Source organism: Alosa pseudoharengus, unplaced genomic scaffold, assembly GCF_046254945.1.
Source record: "Alosa pseudoharengus isolate Yale_2024_CS ecotype anadromous, Long Island Sound unplaced genomic scaffold, YU_APseudo_1.1 YU_APseudo_1.1_scf_2, whole genome shotgun sequence".
Taxonomy (NCBI): domain Eukaryota; kingdom Metazoa; phylum Chordata; class Actinopteri; order Clupeiformes; family Clupeidae; genus Alosa; species Alosa pseudoharengus.
The window spans coordinates 16,802,914-16,815,741 of record NW_027468663.1 but is presented as its reverse complement, the minus strand read 5'-3'; the positions used below and the strand labels follow the sequence as shown (position 1 = coordinate 16,815,741).

Below are 12,828 nucleotides of genomic sequence, written 5' to 3'. Positions count from 1 at the left end.
GGAGGTAGAGGAGGTAGAGGAGGAGGAGGTGGAGGAGGAGGAGGAGAAGGAGGAGGATGAGGTGGAGGAAAAGGAGGAGGAGGAGGAGGTGGAGGAGGAGGAGGTAGAGGAAGAGAAGGAGGAGGAGGAGGAGGTGAAGGAGGAGGAAGAGAAGGAAGAGGAGAAGGAGGAGGAGAAGGGGAGGAGAAGGGGAAGCGTATAGGAAGAATGAAAGAAAGCAGTGATGATAAGGGTGAATGAGGGGGAGGGGTAATATGTACGTCTTGGGACAATAAGATGTACGTCTTGATATTATCATGTCTCTTAATATCTCCAATAGCAAAACACCCACCCACGCTAGATAAAGCGTGAGGCAACCTGATGATGAGACATACTGTACAGCTCTGCTGGGATATATTTAGATCCATTGATGTATCTTTAAAAAGGAACAGGGATATGTTCTTTATATAACGCTAATATGTTGAGGCAGTATGATTAGTTAATGTGCTGGCAGTAATTTCAGTTGATAGCAGTCACTTTTATGAGTCAAAGGCATGCATTTGTTACATAGTGTTGCTATCATTTCACTGAGCAGCTCTTGTTTTGATGCAGCATGGCTAATTCAGTTCTGAGGGGCATGTAAGTATAGACACTGAAATGATGCTCTGCATGAAGTTCAGGAAATGCTTCTCTCTGTACCTTCTAAACGTGTTTGGCAATGGAGAGGAATACATTTATTGGTGAAAGTATTGTTAATCCAGGACAGTGACTGCAAGGTGTGTTTGTGTGTATGTGTGTGTGTGCGTGTGTGTGTACAGTGTGTGTGTGTGTGTGCGTGTATGTGTGTGTGCATTCATGTGTGTGTGTTCAGTATATGTGTGTGTGTGTGTGTGCGTGTGTGTGTACAGTAGTACAGTATGTGTGTTTGTGTGTGTGTGTGTGTGTGTTCAGTATATGTGTGTGTGTGTGTGTGTGTGTGTGTGTACAGTATGTGTGTGTGTGTGTGTGTGTGTGTGTGTGTGTGTGTGTGTGTGTGTGTGTGTGTGTGTGTGTGTGTGTGTGTGTGTGTGTGTGCGATTGCATGTGTTGGGGTTATCATTTAAGATCCAGATCACCGAAAGATATATCAGTGGCTACCCAATGGCTAAACTGCCTGACATGAATGATATGCTGGACACAGGACCTTCAGTATAATGCAGAAGATCTGTGGATTCGATTGGAAAATATCTGTTCTTACAGTAAATGTCTGACCAAAATGTGTGCATGGAATGCAGGGCTTTTTGACATAATGACCTGATGAATGTCAACAACTCTCAGTAGAGATGAAAAGCAGAATGAACACTCATTTGGGCAACCAAAACAAATTCTCTTCATCCCCGAAATGAAATGAAAGTTTGTCTGATGAAGGAGCCCTAAATTCAGTTATCAGTCACAAGGAGCCTTCTAAGGAATGTCTCGACGGAAGCATTTATCGGAGTGGCATAACAGGGCTGGGAACACATGGCCCTTCTCCAGCGGCTCCAGTGAATGGGAGTCTGGGGAATAGTAATTGCACCAGGCAAGACATTTAAGGATATTAGCCCAGCACTGTCAGCCCTCTCTTCCCAATTAGCACTATTCATCAAGCCCAAAAACAGCTGGAGCACCATTTTACTGCTATTTTTACGTCTTCTGCTGCTGCACTATCTTCCCTCTCTCTCTCTCTCTCTCTCTCTCTCTCTCTCTCTCTCTTTCTGTATCTTGTCGTTTCTCAGTCTCCCCCTATCTGTCTATTCCTCTCGGTTGCCCTTGAGGAGTGGAGGCAGTTGGCAGTCAGAAGTTGTGTGCGCGTCGGCGCTATCGGAGCAGTTTGCCTGAGTGGAGCGCCGCTGCGCTGGAATGTCATTGAGTTGTCCTGCGTCCGGGCTCTAACTAATGCTCACTTCCTCTTGTGACTCACTGTGGCTGTCCCGCATTAAGTTCCAATCAAGGCCATCAGTGGCTGCCCTGGGAGAGAAAACAAATGGGACTAGCTGCAAATCCGCCTCTGCTGCTGCAGCCAGTGGAGAAAAGGTGGGATGCTATTCGGGTTCATTTTGCAGGGCTGAATCAACTGATAAGTGGCGCAAAATAATAAGACAGACTCAATGTAAGCACTGTAAGCATTGTTGTTTGTGAAGCAGCAATTCATAGCAATAGCCTGCAGCGAACAATAAATGGATGACTACGTCCTGGAGTCTTATTGTGGCGCATTGTATCCATGCGGGGAGTATGGGGCCGGGCTGGTGATGAGATAACCATGCGGAGAGGGGCACTAGCTGCTGGAGACAGTGGTGCAGACCGATGCTTGTTCAGTCCTCGCCTCGGCGCCATCCAGCCCCGGCTAACGCGTTTATGCAAAGCAGGAGTGCAGACTCACACCCTGCCCCCTACACCCCCATCATCACCCCCCACCCCCCACCCCGCCCTCACTCTTGCTCCGTTCCCCAGCCAGCATGGCACATTTAGACACACACTGCAGAACCACACACACCTCGGCCCAAAAATAGCTCAGCGAATTTGGGAGGGGGAAATTGTATCTTGTCAAGAGTGAATATAAAATGGAGCGGACTGTTCACCCGTGGCCTTGGTAAAAATATGCCACGAGTCCTAGCTATTGTTTGTATTGTTTTTTTCTTCTTCTTTCTTTCTTTCTCTTTCTTTCTTTCTTTCTTTCTTTCTTTCTTCATCTGATACTTAGAACACAGCCGCCACAATATAATCCATTTTCACTGTCACATCTGAGTAGGAGGCGTGGAATATGAATATATCTGTGGGTGTGTGGTTGTTGTTGTAAGAATGTGTGTGTGTGTGTGTGTGTGTGTGTGTGTATGTGTGTGTGTGTGTGTGTGTGTGTGTGTGTGTGTGTAGGTGTGTGTGTGTGTGTGTGTAGGTGTGTGCGTGGGTGTATGCGCCATCAGAATCATGCTCAGAAATGGGAAGACCCATAAACCACATAAATCCATCCAATTGTTCGGATCAGTGGCGAGGCTCTGATACTTCCTATCAGTGAGATGTATGATGAGGTGGCCCAGCCTCCCTCTGTCTGACCGCAGGCTGTGGAGTTTCCCCCAGAGGGCCTGGGAGCGGGCAGGCAGGCGGGCGGGCGGGCAGGCCCTCAGAGCCCAGGCTCGAGCGTGGCAGATGGGATGGGGGTTGTTATTACCCAACGAATGCACACTAGCTCACTCATACCTCCCTGCCTCAGCACAGTGCTCTCACTCTCTGTCTCCCACTAGATGGTGTGGAGACGCATCGTCTTCCACAGACAGAAAACCTTCACAACACTTGAAAAAGATGGGGGGGGGGCTTTTTCTTTCAACTGCCAATGCTACATTTTTCAAAGAGAAAAATCAGTTGGATGAAAATGCAACTTTGTTGGAATGTGAACACACCCATAAACACACTGATTTCTTTTCCCCAAAAAGAAAACTTCATAATTAGTGAAATGTCTTAGGCCTTACTTCCAGATGATTTGTCAAAGCATGGTGCTAAATGTTTTAAGATATTACATTTCCTTTCCCCTGATAAAGTCTTTTGATTTATTTTCACATGCTGTTTCTTACTTTTAAGGCTTAAGTCTGCAAACATCATTTTTTTTGCATGACCATATGGACACCCACTAACAGACAGACTGGAGTAAATGAGAAGTGATGGTTAGAATTACCCGGGAAATGAAACTGAAGCAAGGACTCGCAAGAGTAAATCAGGACGATCAACCACATTTCATTTGCTTTAAAACCACTTTACTGTACTATAAAACCCAAGAAGCTGCACTATAAACATTTCGCCCAGTTTAATACTGCCATAGATAATGAAATAAATGTCTTGAGAGGATTAAAAATGCTTGGCCTGGCGAATCTGTAAACAGGATTTTTTTTTTAATACGTAATTATAATACACGTGTCAGGAAAGTTTACTGCTTTCCAAATACTGGTGTGGAATGAGGGCTAAGGCAGGAGAGGGGATGGGAGCAGATGAGGGGAGCGGAGGACAAGGAAAACAACCATCTCCACACGAGGGGACGGGGGACCCGTGACATGATGTACAACTGCTGAGCCCAAACCTGTCACCCCGCAATTTACAGTCGCACCAAGAGTGCAAAGATTTTAAAAGATGTTTTCCAATTATGAGGGGCCCAGAGCACCTGTCTATGGAGGGAAATGGCACGCGGTCTTGGTGAGAGGTGCGTAAGTGCGTAAGTGTGTGTGTGCACGTGTCTGTGTGTGTGTGTGTGCATGTGTGTGTGTGTGTGTGTGTGTGTGTGTGTGTGTGTGTGTGTGTGTGTGTGTGTGTGTGTTTGTGTTTACAACATTCTGCCACACCGGCTTGTTTACTCTGCCCACCATTCCAAGCTCAGTGGTGTTCTAGGGGCAGAAAGATAGAGAGAGAGAGAGAGAGAGAGAGAGAGAGAGAGAGAGAGAGGTAGAGATAGAGATAGAGAGAGAGAGCATGAATGTGTGTTTGATTTATGCCTGCGATAAAGCAAAGGGTGTGTGATTAAGAGAGGATGCGGTCAAGAACAAACAGGCGTCCAGACTTTCATTTCCGCCCTGGCTCGGCATTTTACATCTGTTCGCTCACCTCTGTGATTTATTCGGCTCCAGCCTAGGTGGTAGTAGGCCCTGTCGCAGAAGGGCTACAGCGGAAATGGTGTGTGTGTGTGTGTGTTTGGAGGGGGGGGGGTTATGCAGTTGAGGTTAATAAATTTTGAGACGGCATGTGCATACACACACTCATCCATATGACACAGTAGGGATGACAGAGTATTGTAATCATGCTGCGGGCATGTGTGTGTATGTGAGTGTGTGTGTGTGTGTGTGTGTGTGTGTGTGAACATACATGCATGCCTTATGTCATATTGCGTGCTCACTGTATAACCCTATTAGCCTATAGGGAGTGACATATAGTGGCAGGACCCTGAGCTTCATGAGAGTTGATGTTGAGGTAGAGAGAGAGGGAGGCGGTGCACACATCTGTTTAAAGGGACTGCGTCCAGGTGTGAGGCCCTCAGCGTATTACAGAAACTGTGTCAGGGACTATAAGGGTGGGAGTGGACTGTTGTGGGTAGTGTTGGGTCAGAGACATACTGTATATTAGCAGACGAGGGGAGCTGTTTATGAGAGCAAGGGAAAAACCCACGCTCAGAGACTCGTCTGCCTCTGCGACAGCTGTCATTATCCCACGAAGTCCGCTGAGCCAACACGCCTGTGGACATCACTGAGTGTGTTTAGGATGTGTGTGTGTCAGATTCATGGTGTTCACCCAGGGCCAACGAACACACAATTCCATCCGTATGCCCCCTCTCCTCTGGATCTCCCCTGTGTTATCAGGGGTCGATATGCCTCCTAATTATGCAGCTGTATGGGAGAATATTAATTAATCATAAATCACTAGTGGTGGGTAGGGAGAATGCTTATGTATGAGAGGTACATTGAAAATCTATTGATTACACCAAATCCAAAGCAGAGAGAGAAAATGCTACACAATGCTATTGGGAAAACAAAAAAAACATGAGCTGACCTGAAAAGCAGAATTGTTTCTGTTTGTTTGAATAAATGTGTGTGGATTACCTTTATGTTGCTAGGACAAAATAGCCAACCAATTACATTTCTCTGACAATGTCCACAAATTTGAGTACTATTTGACTAAAATGTTTTGATGCAAATAATAATAATAATATAATAATAATAATAATAATAATAATAATAATAATAATGATGATTTATAAACATAGTTTATAAAGCACTGTTCGTTCTTAGTCAACAAAATGCCTACTGTGATCTAAGACCTAATTTTAGTTTTCAATACGAGTACAGAATGTATAGATAAGTGAACCCATATTGCAGATGGAATGAAGAAAGAAGGTAAAATTGAAATAAGGAAAAAAAATAAGGAAAAAAAAATAAAGGCAGGAAAAGAAATAGGAAAAGCAAAAGACTAAGTGCTCTCTGAACACTTTGTCTGCCATTGGTAGGAGTCAATGGAACAGGGAATAGAACAGAGCTCACCGTGTTCCCTGGGAGACAAAAGTGGAGAACTTCTGCACATTAGCCTGTGCTAACGTATGAGGACTGTCTGTGTGTCTGCGTATGTTGGTTTATGTGTTTCTCTGTGTGTGTGCCTGTTTACAGTGTATGTGTGTGTGTGTGTGTGTGTGTGTGTGTGTGTGTGTGTGTGTGTGTGTGTGTGTGTGTGTGTGTGTGTGTCTGTGCATGTGTGTGCATGTGTTCCTTGAGTGCATACACTACTTTGTGTGAGACGCTTACCTGTCGTCGCAGGTCTCTGGTCTTCTTGGTCATCTTGTCGATGGCGGAGTTGAGTGGGTCGCCCTTCTCTTTGCGGCCGGTCTGTGGAAAAGCAACAGGAAAGAATGCTGCTTTACCAGGTGTAGCATTACTATTTCATAGGCAAAAAGCTCCCGCACTCTGAGTAAACACACAGTCTAACAGAGCAGACAGGGCATGGTTAAAGTAGGAAGCGATGTTGCCTGCAGTGGGATGCTAAGGGACCGGGCCGCGGTGGACCTTTACATCCTTTTCGAGGAACATTTTTAGAGTGCTCCTTTAAGTGCCTTCAAACGTACATGTAAGAAGGGCAGGAGCTCCGAGGAGATGAGAGGAGAGGAGAGGAAAGGAGAGGGAAAGAGATGAGAAGAGATGAGAAAAGAGGAGAGGAAAGGAGAGGAGGGAAAGAGAAGAAAGGAAAAGGGAAGAAAGGACAGGAGAAGAGATGAAAGGAGAGGAGGGAATAGATGAGAGGGGAAGAGAAGGGAGGAGAGAGGAAGAGAGGAGAGGAGATGAAAAGAGTGGGGAAGAGAGGAGAAGAGACAAGAGGGGGGCAGAGGAGAGGAGAGGGTAGGGGTTGTGGAGCAGATCAGAGATGGAGGGAACAAGTGAAGGAGGGGACACAATGACACATGCATGAGTGAGTGAGTGAGTGTTCGCAGATGTATGGAATGGAACGTATAAGCGATTGAGTAAACATCGTAGTAAGAATCGAGTAAGAATCGATTATCTCAGAAGAAAGCGAAGTGAATCACAACTTTTAGTCAGGGATTACTGTGTACATAGTAGACATGCTTACAAACAACCACGCAAACACACACACCAACAAACACCTTGACAGCTATGAAGACTGTGCTATTGGTAGTGTTGTAGATGCACTTATTACATCTACATGACAAATATGATAAATAGCAGAAAACAACTTTTTTTGAAAGCTGCATACAATATACACATACAGTATAAATACATGTTAACCTCTTATACACAAAAAAAAACAATCGTAGACACACACAGTGCAAAGCCACACTCAAGCAGGTATTAGTCTTGTCCTTGGGTGATGTCTGACTTCATTTTGCTGCCCATTAGCTTATTAGATAAATAAAAGTGTTCAAAACAAAACAAAACAAGGTTAATGGCAACAGAAGTCAATCATTTCAGAGTGTAAGGATCCTAGTTCACAGGCTGATGAGAATCCTTTCAATCATACAGTATGTGGACATTTGATCAGCTACTGGTGTGGTGTGGGCCTATTGTGGGCCTACGGCCACATGCTTGTCACATGTCCACATGAAATGTACCGGTAATCAAATGCATTGTCATGTCTTGATTGATTCACTCTAATGGTCATACTACAACAATGGTCTCAGTTTCATCAACAACTCATCATGTGATCAGTGCAACCAATCACAAACTGGGTAGCCTATTTAAGGGAAGTTGACACAATATTCTAGGAGTTACAGTATTCTGTAGCCAGATCCTCCCGCACCACTTTGGTGTGTAGCCATCATCCTCTCAGCTGCATATGTTCATTCTCTGATTGTTTTGTGTGATCTCTCAAAGTATTCTTTTAGCCTATTTGTAACTTCACGTTATTCATCTGGGAGTGGTAAGCTACAGTATAGACAAACTGACTACTGATAATAGTATTATGCAGCGGTGGGCAGTTTGCCAGTAATGGTCTAGATTAGTCGTGTAAACCTAGCACAGCCTGAACCCTCTGTAGCATAGGAATTTGCTTGACTGTCTAACACACTCGTGAATATCGCAGTCCGGGTCCGCATGTAGCTTCTGACCTTCTTTCAGACTAGTACATGTTATGTTGAGGAACCGCCCGAATAAACCGATGGAGGAGTCCTATAGCTCTATTCCTAGATTAGAGCGAGTGTAATAAGAAAACGAGTCAGGCATTCATATCAGCAGTCTGTATTGTGGGTACATCAACCCACTATGGATAGCAATATTACATTGAAACGAAACTTTTCTGCAATTGAGTGGAGTCAGATTTATTAGGTTTAACGGGGTTAAATAATCATTGTTATATTTCCAACAGCGCACAGAAAGCTTCACGATTTCCTTCGACCACTTTCAGTTCCCTCATTGGTTCTGAAAAGTGACGTAATTACAAGGGTTTATCTGAATTACCACTTACATCCACTTATCCATTTTGAGAGGCACCTGTGCTCACACACACACGCGCACACACACACACACGCACACGCACACACACACACACACACACACACACACACACACACACACAAATAACAGCATCCCTTGTTAGAGCACAATTAAGAGCTAGTGAAGGACATGACTTCCTCCCCCAGGAGTGTGTGGCGAGCGTCAGAAGCACACCTAAGTGGCAACATCAACAGCACAGCCTCTTAGCTCTACTTTACACACACATACTCTCTCTTTCTCTCTCTCAATTCAATTCAATTAAATTCAAAGTTGCTTTATTATAGCATGACTGTAGGTACAGTGTTGCCAACACACAAGCAAAACAACATAACAGCTCTCTCTCTCTCTCTCTTTCTCTTTCTCTCTCTCCAAACAAATACAGTATATGCATATACACACAACACACACACATAAAACACATAAATCACACACACACACACACACACACACACACACACACACACACAAATGCCCGCACAAACACGCCATGCAAAAAGAGTACACACACACACACACACACACACACACATACACACCCATGGTCCATGCACTCACACATGAACACGTCCTCCCGTGGGATGGCAGTCTAGGCAAGCGGCCTAATTAAAACTGGACAGCCGGACTGGGAGCGACACAGATGCTCCATTTGGAGTGACAGAACACACATAAAGAGGCAGACACACACTCGCTCCCCCTTCAACGGTCAACAGAGCTGCCCGATGGTGAGCCAGATGTTTTGTTCTTTGCTCCTAAGTCCCACTGCTGTCTGTGATGGTGCTTGGCATTACTCTGCGACATCTACTGAAGACCTGGTGTTCTGAGTGCATCTTAACTACACCTCCAACATGATATCATTCACATACGTTAAGTGTACTGTACAGAATCAAACTGTGACTGACTGACTGTATTTGCCAGTGATCAAAAGTGAAATATAATGCTAATGCCCTGTCTGTAGAATTCAGAAGTCAGAAAAGAACTCCTCACGTTTACTCCCTCGCTTACATAATGACCAGCACCACAACAACACAACAACAGGAGAGAGAGAGAGAGAGAGAGAGAGAGAGAGAGAGAGAGAGAGAGAGAGAGAGAGAGAGAGAGAATGAGACAATTTTTTTGCATATGGACAAATGTGTGAATTACACACTACGCTATGCGAATACAGTGTATCACCATGCAACTATATTGTGAATATATGGCAATATGAAGAAGAGTGCCTTGGTTCAGACTTTTTACTTCACGTCAAGGATTTTTCACCAAGGAGCACTTTCTGACTGCATTGTGAGTTTACCCGTTTAAACAACGCCAAGCCCTCCTGCTCAGCGTCTTAATGAAAAGAGGTTGGATACAGTGGTCTTTTGACTACGGCTACACCATGGAGTCAAAAAGATTAAGATGATAGTTACACAGTCCTCAACGATTGTTTGTTTATCTCTCTGACATGGGTCATAATTGTTATTGATGATTTCATTAATGGCAGCTGTGCAGTAGGACTGAGCAGGCTGACCACAGGCATAAATCAACAGATTCTGGAGGATGAGGAAATTCAGTCAAAGTAAAACTGGCTGGCATAATTAATTGCTTTGTTGCCAGGCAACCCTGTATCTCACACTGTCTCTCTTGCTTACTCTCATCAGCGCATGCAGGCGCACACACACAAATACACACACACAGATGTAGGGAGAGAGAGGGAGTGAGAGAGAGAGAGAGAGAGAGAGAGAGAGAGAGAGAGACTGTCAATAGTACACACACACACACACACTCACTCACACCCTCTCAAGTGGTCTGTATTGACGTCATCAACAGCAGTAGCAGCAGGAGCAATCAGCAGCATGCAGGCTGGCTACATGTGTGTGATGGGATAGAGGGGCTAGTGGACTAGGGCCATCTCCTATAGGACGACAACTTTACTATTGCACTCTGGCCTATGGAGTTCTCTCAGAGACTTTCTTATGGGTACTCAGCCACTTCTCCCAAACGATTTCATAAAAACAAAAACAAAAAATCCGATTGAAGAGTTCACATGCTGTTGTGCTTTCACACCCGGAGATTGGAATTTCCCTTTTTAGATGACCTCTGGTTCTCTGTTCCAGACAATACCAAAACACCTCATTCTTTAGAGCATCTGCAAAGCCTTGATAAATGGAGTTGGGCGGAGTCCTCAAATGTGCTTTGGTGCAGTACTGGGAATAAGGTCAGACAATGCAAAGCAGACGGCAATCAAGTCACTACCCATGGGATGGATATCTTACACTTGAGTGAAATAGACACAGTTGCAAGGTTGCAACGAATGATTTTTTTAGGATTTTCATTCATCATTAGGAGGTTCATTTTTTTATTCTGCAAAATTTGCCATAATTCTACAACGTTTTGATGATGAAAAACATTGATTGAGAAAGTAATGATGAATTTTGGAGGGAGTGGTAATTGATTGCATTTTGTATCAATGCAAAAGGACACATCACTGTAAAAAAGAAAAGGTTAGTTCAACTCAAATTGTCAAGGCCGATTGCACAGAACTTTTGAGTTGTAGGCATCAACTTATTTTTTTATGTTTTGAAGAACTGCAATTATTAGGTTTTGCCAACTCAAGCTTTTGGAGTGTTACATAGAAATTTCGAGTTCTACCAACTTAGGTTTTTGAGTTTTACACATACATTTCAAGTTCTAACACAGGTTTTCAGTTTCACCTTTAAGTTCTGAGTTCTACCAACTTAGTTTTATGAGTTTTATGAGTTTGGCATATAGATTTTGTTCCCAGAATGCCACAGCCCCAGTCAACATCTTAAAGATATCACATTTATAGCCTAAGTGAAATGTAATCTTGAAATAAAATACAACTAAGTAACAGTGACACTAAAGGCTATACTGGTGTTGTCATGTTGTCATGTAATTGTTTATTGGTGCCACAACCTATCAAGCAGATGACCATCCACACCACCTCAATCCTGTGCATAGGGCTTACAGTATTGCTTGTGCTGGATGCAGGAAAAAATGTACACAAGCTTAGTTGGGCAGTGATGTTGTAAATATAAACTTCCTTTTTACTATTTAAGGTCCAAGAACCTTCACTTTATAAGGTGAAAATCAAATCCATCCCGCTGGGGGTTAGTACGATTCTAAGGGCCCAGCACTGAGAGGGGGCCCCAGGAGCGCCCCCTTCCCGATAATACTATATACTATTGGGGGGCGCACAATTACTGTCGGTCATAGGGCCGAAAGTTTCCAGCGGCGCCCCTGCAGACACATACTGTAATGCAAGTAAGCATTGAGTGCCCAACTTTATGACACCCCCAAGGGGGTAGATCAATTCTCATTGAGAAAGTAGTCAATTTCACATTGCACCCAAGAAGAAGTATGTCTACTCTCTAAAATGTCCATATATCTTCAATTGTAATCCTGACAATACTCTGAAAATCCCTTACAGTAATTTTGCTTGTAATAAGTTGTAATCAGTAATCAGTTGTTCTATGTCATACACATCCAAAAAAGCCGCAATAAAGAGTAATGAGAAAAAAATAAACATTATTAACAAGACAGTAACATGTACCCATAATCGCAACCTGGTCTCATTAACTGCTGTTTAGAACCATAACTTACAATTGTTGGTAGAACTCAAAATTTCTATGTAACGCTCCCAAAAACTTGAGTTGACAGAACTCAAAATTCTTTGTAAAGTAAGGAAAACTCAAAAAAACAAATACATCACATTGCCTAGAAAATGTGAGTTCTGTCAACCTCTATTTTCTTTACAGTGAAGGTGACATTACAAAATAAGTTGAGATAACAGTTTTTTTCTAGTTCACCATGTCTTTCTGATTATTTGAGTTATATTTACTTAAAAATCTTATTTGGCAGAACAAAAGGCAAGTTCTATAAGTTGACCTCACTCTAACTGTGTGTCAACTACAGCTTCAAAATAAAATCAACTCAATTTATAAAATAAAATTAACTTTGAACTTCTGAAAGTGAGTTTGTTGTATAAAATTATCCTATGGGTTGTAGACATCATGATGAGAGAACGAGTTTGAAAGCATGTATTCATATAACCTTAATCATAATCAAGTAATACACTGAAGTTATTCCTAACCATAATACTCTTATAACATTTTAAATAACACGTTTAACTAATACTATTAACATACTGAAGCTATTCTACCAGAATTCCCCCTACGTGCGCTCTGTATCCCTATGTCTCTGTTTGCTGCCCTGTGTCTCATTTTGTTGCACTGTGTCTCATGCTGCCTTAGCCTAGGCCTTTTGAAGAAACCAAAGTCAGCCTTGAAGCTGCAAGATAACGCGTACACAGGACGAGCTCTACTCATAATAACCAGTAGGAGAGTGCAGGGGGGCGAACGATATTTAACCC

General features: G+C 43.4%; 1 protein-coding gene across 1 annotated transcript in view; it reads right to left on the bottom strand.

Moving 5' to 3' along the window:
* ctnna2 (catenin (cadherin-associated protein), alpha 2) overlaps nt 1-12,828 on the bottom strand; it is a 422,651-nt gene that overhangs the window by 73,967 nt on the left and 335,856 nt on the right. Inside the window, exon 8 of the mRNA XM_076293983.1 lies at nt 6,267-6,347. Within this exon, the coding sequence (XP_076150098.1) occupies nt 6,267-6,347 (81 nt within the window). The remainder of the gene's footprint in view (nt 1-6,266; nt 6,348-12,828) is intronic.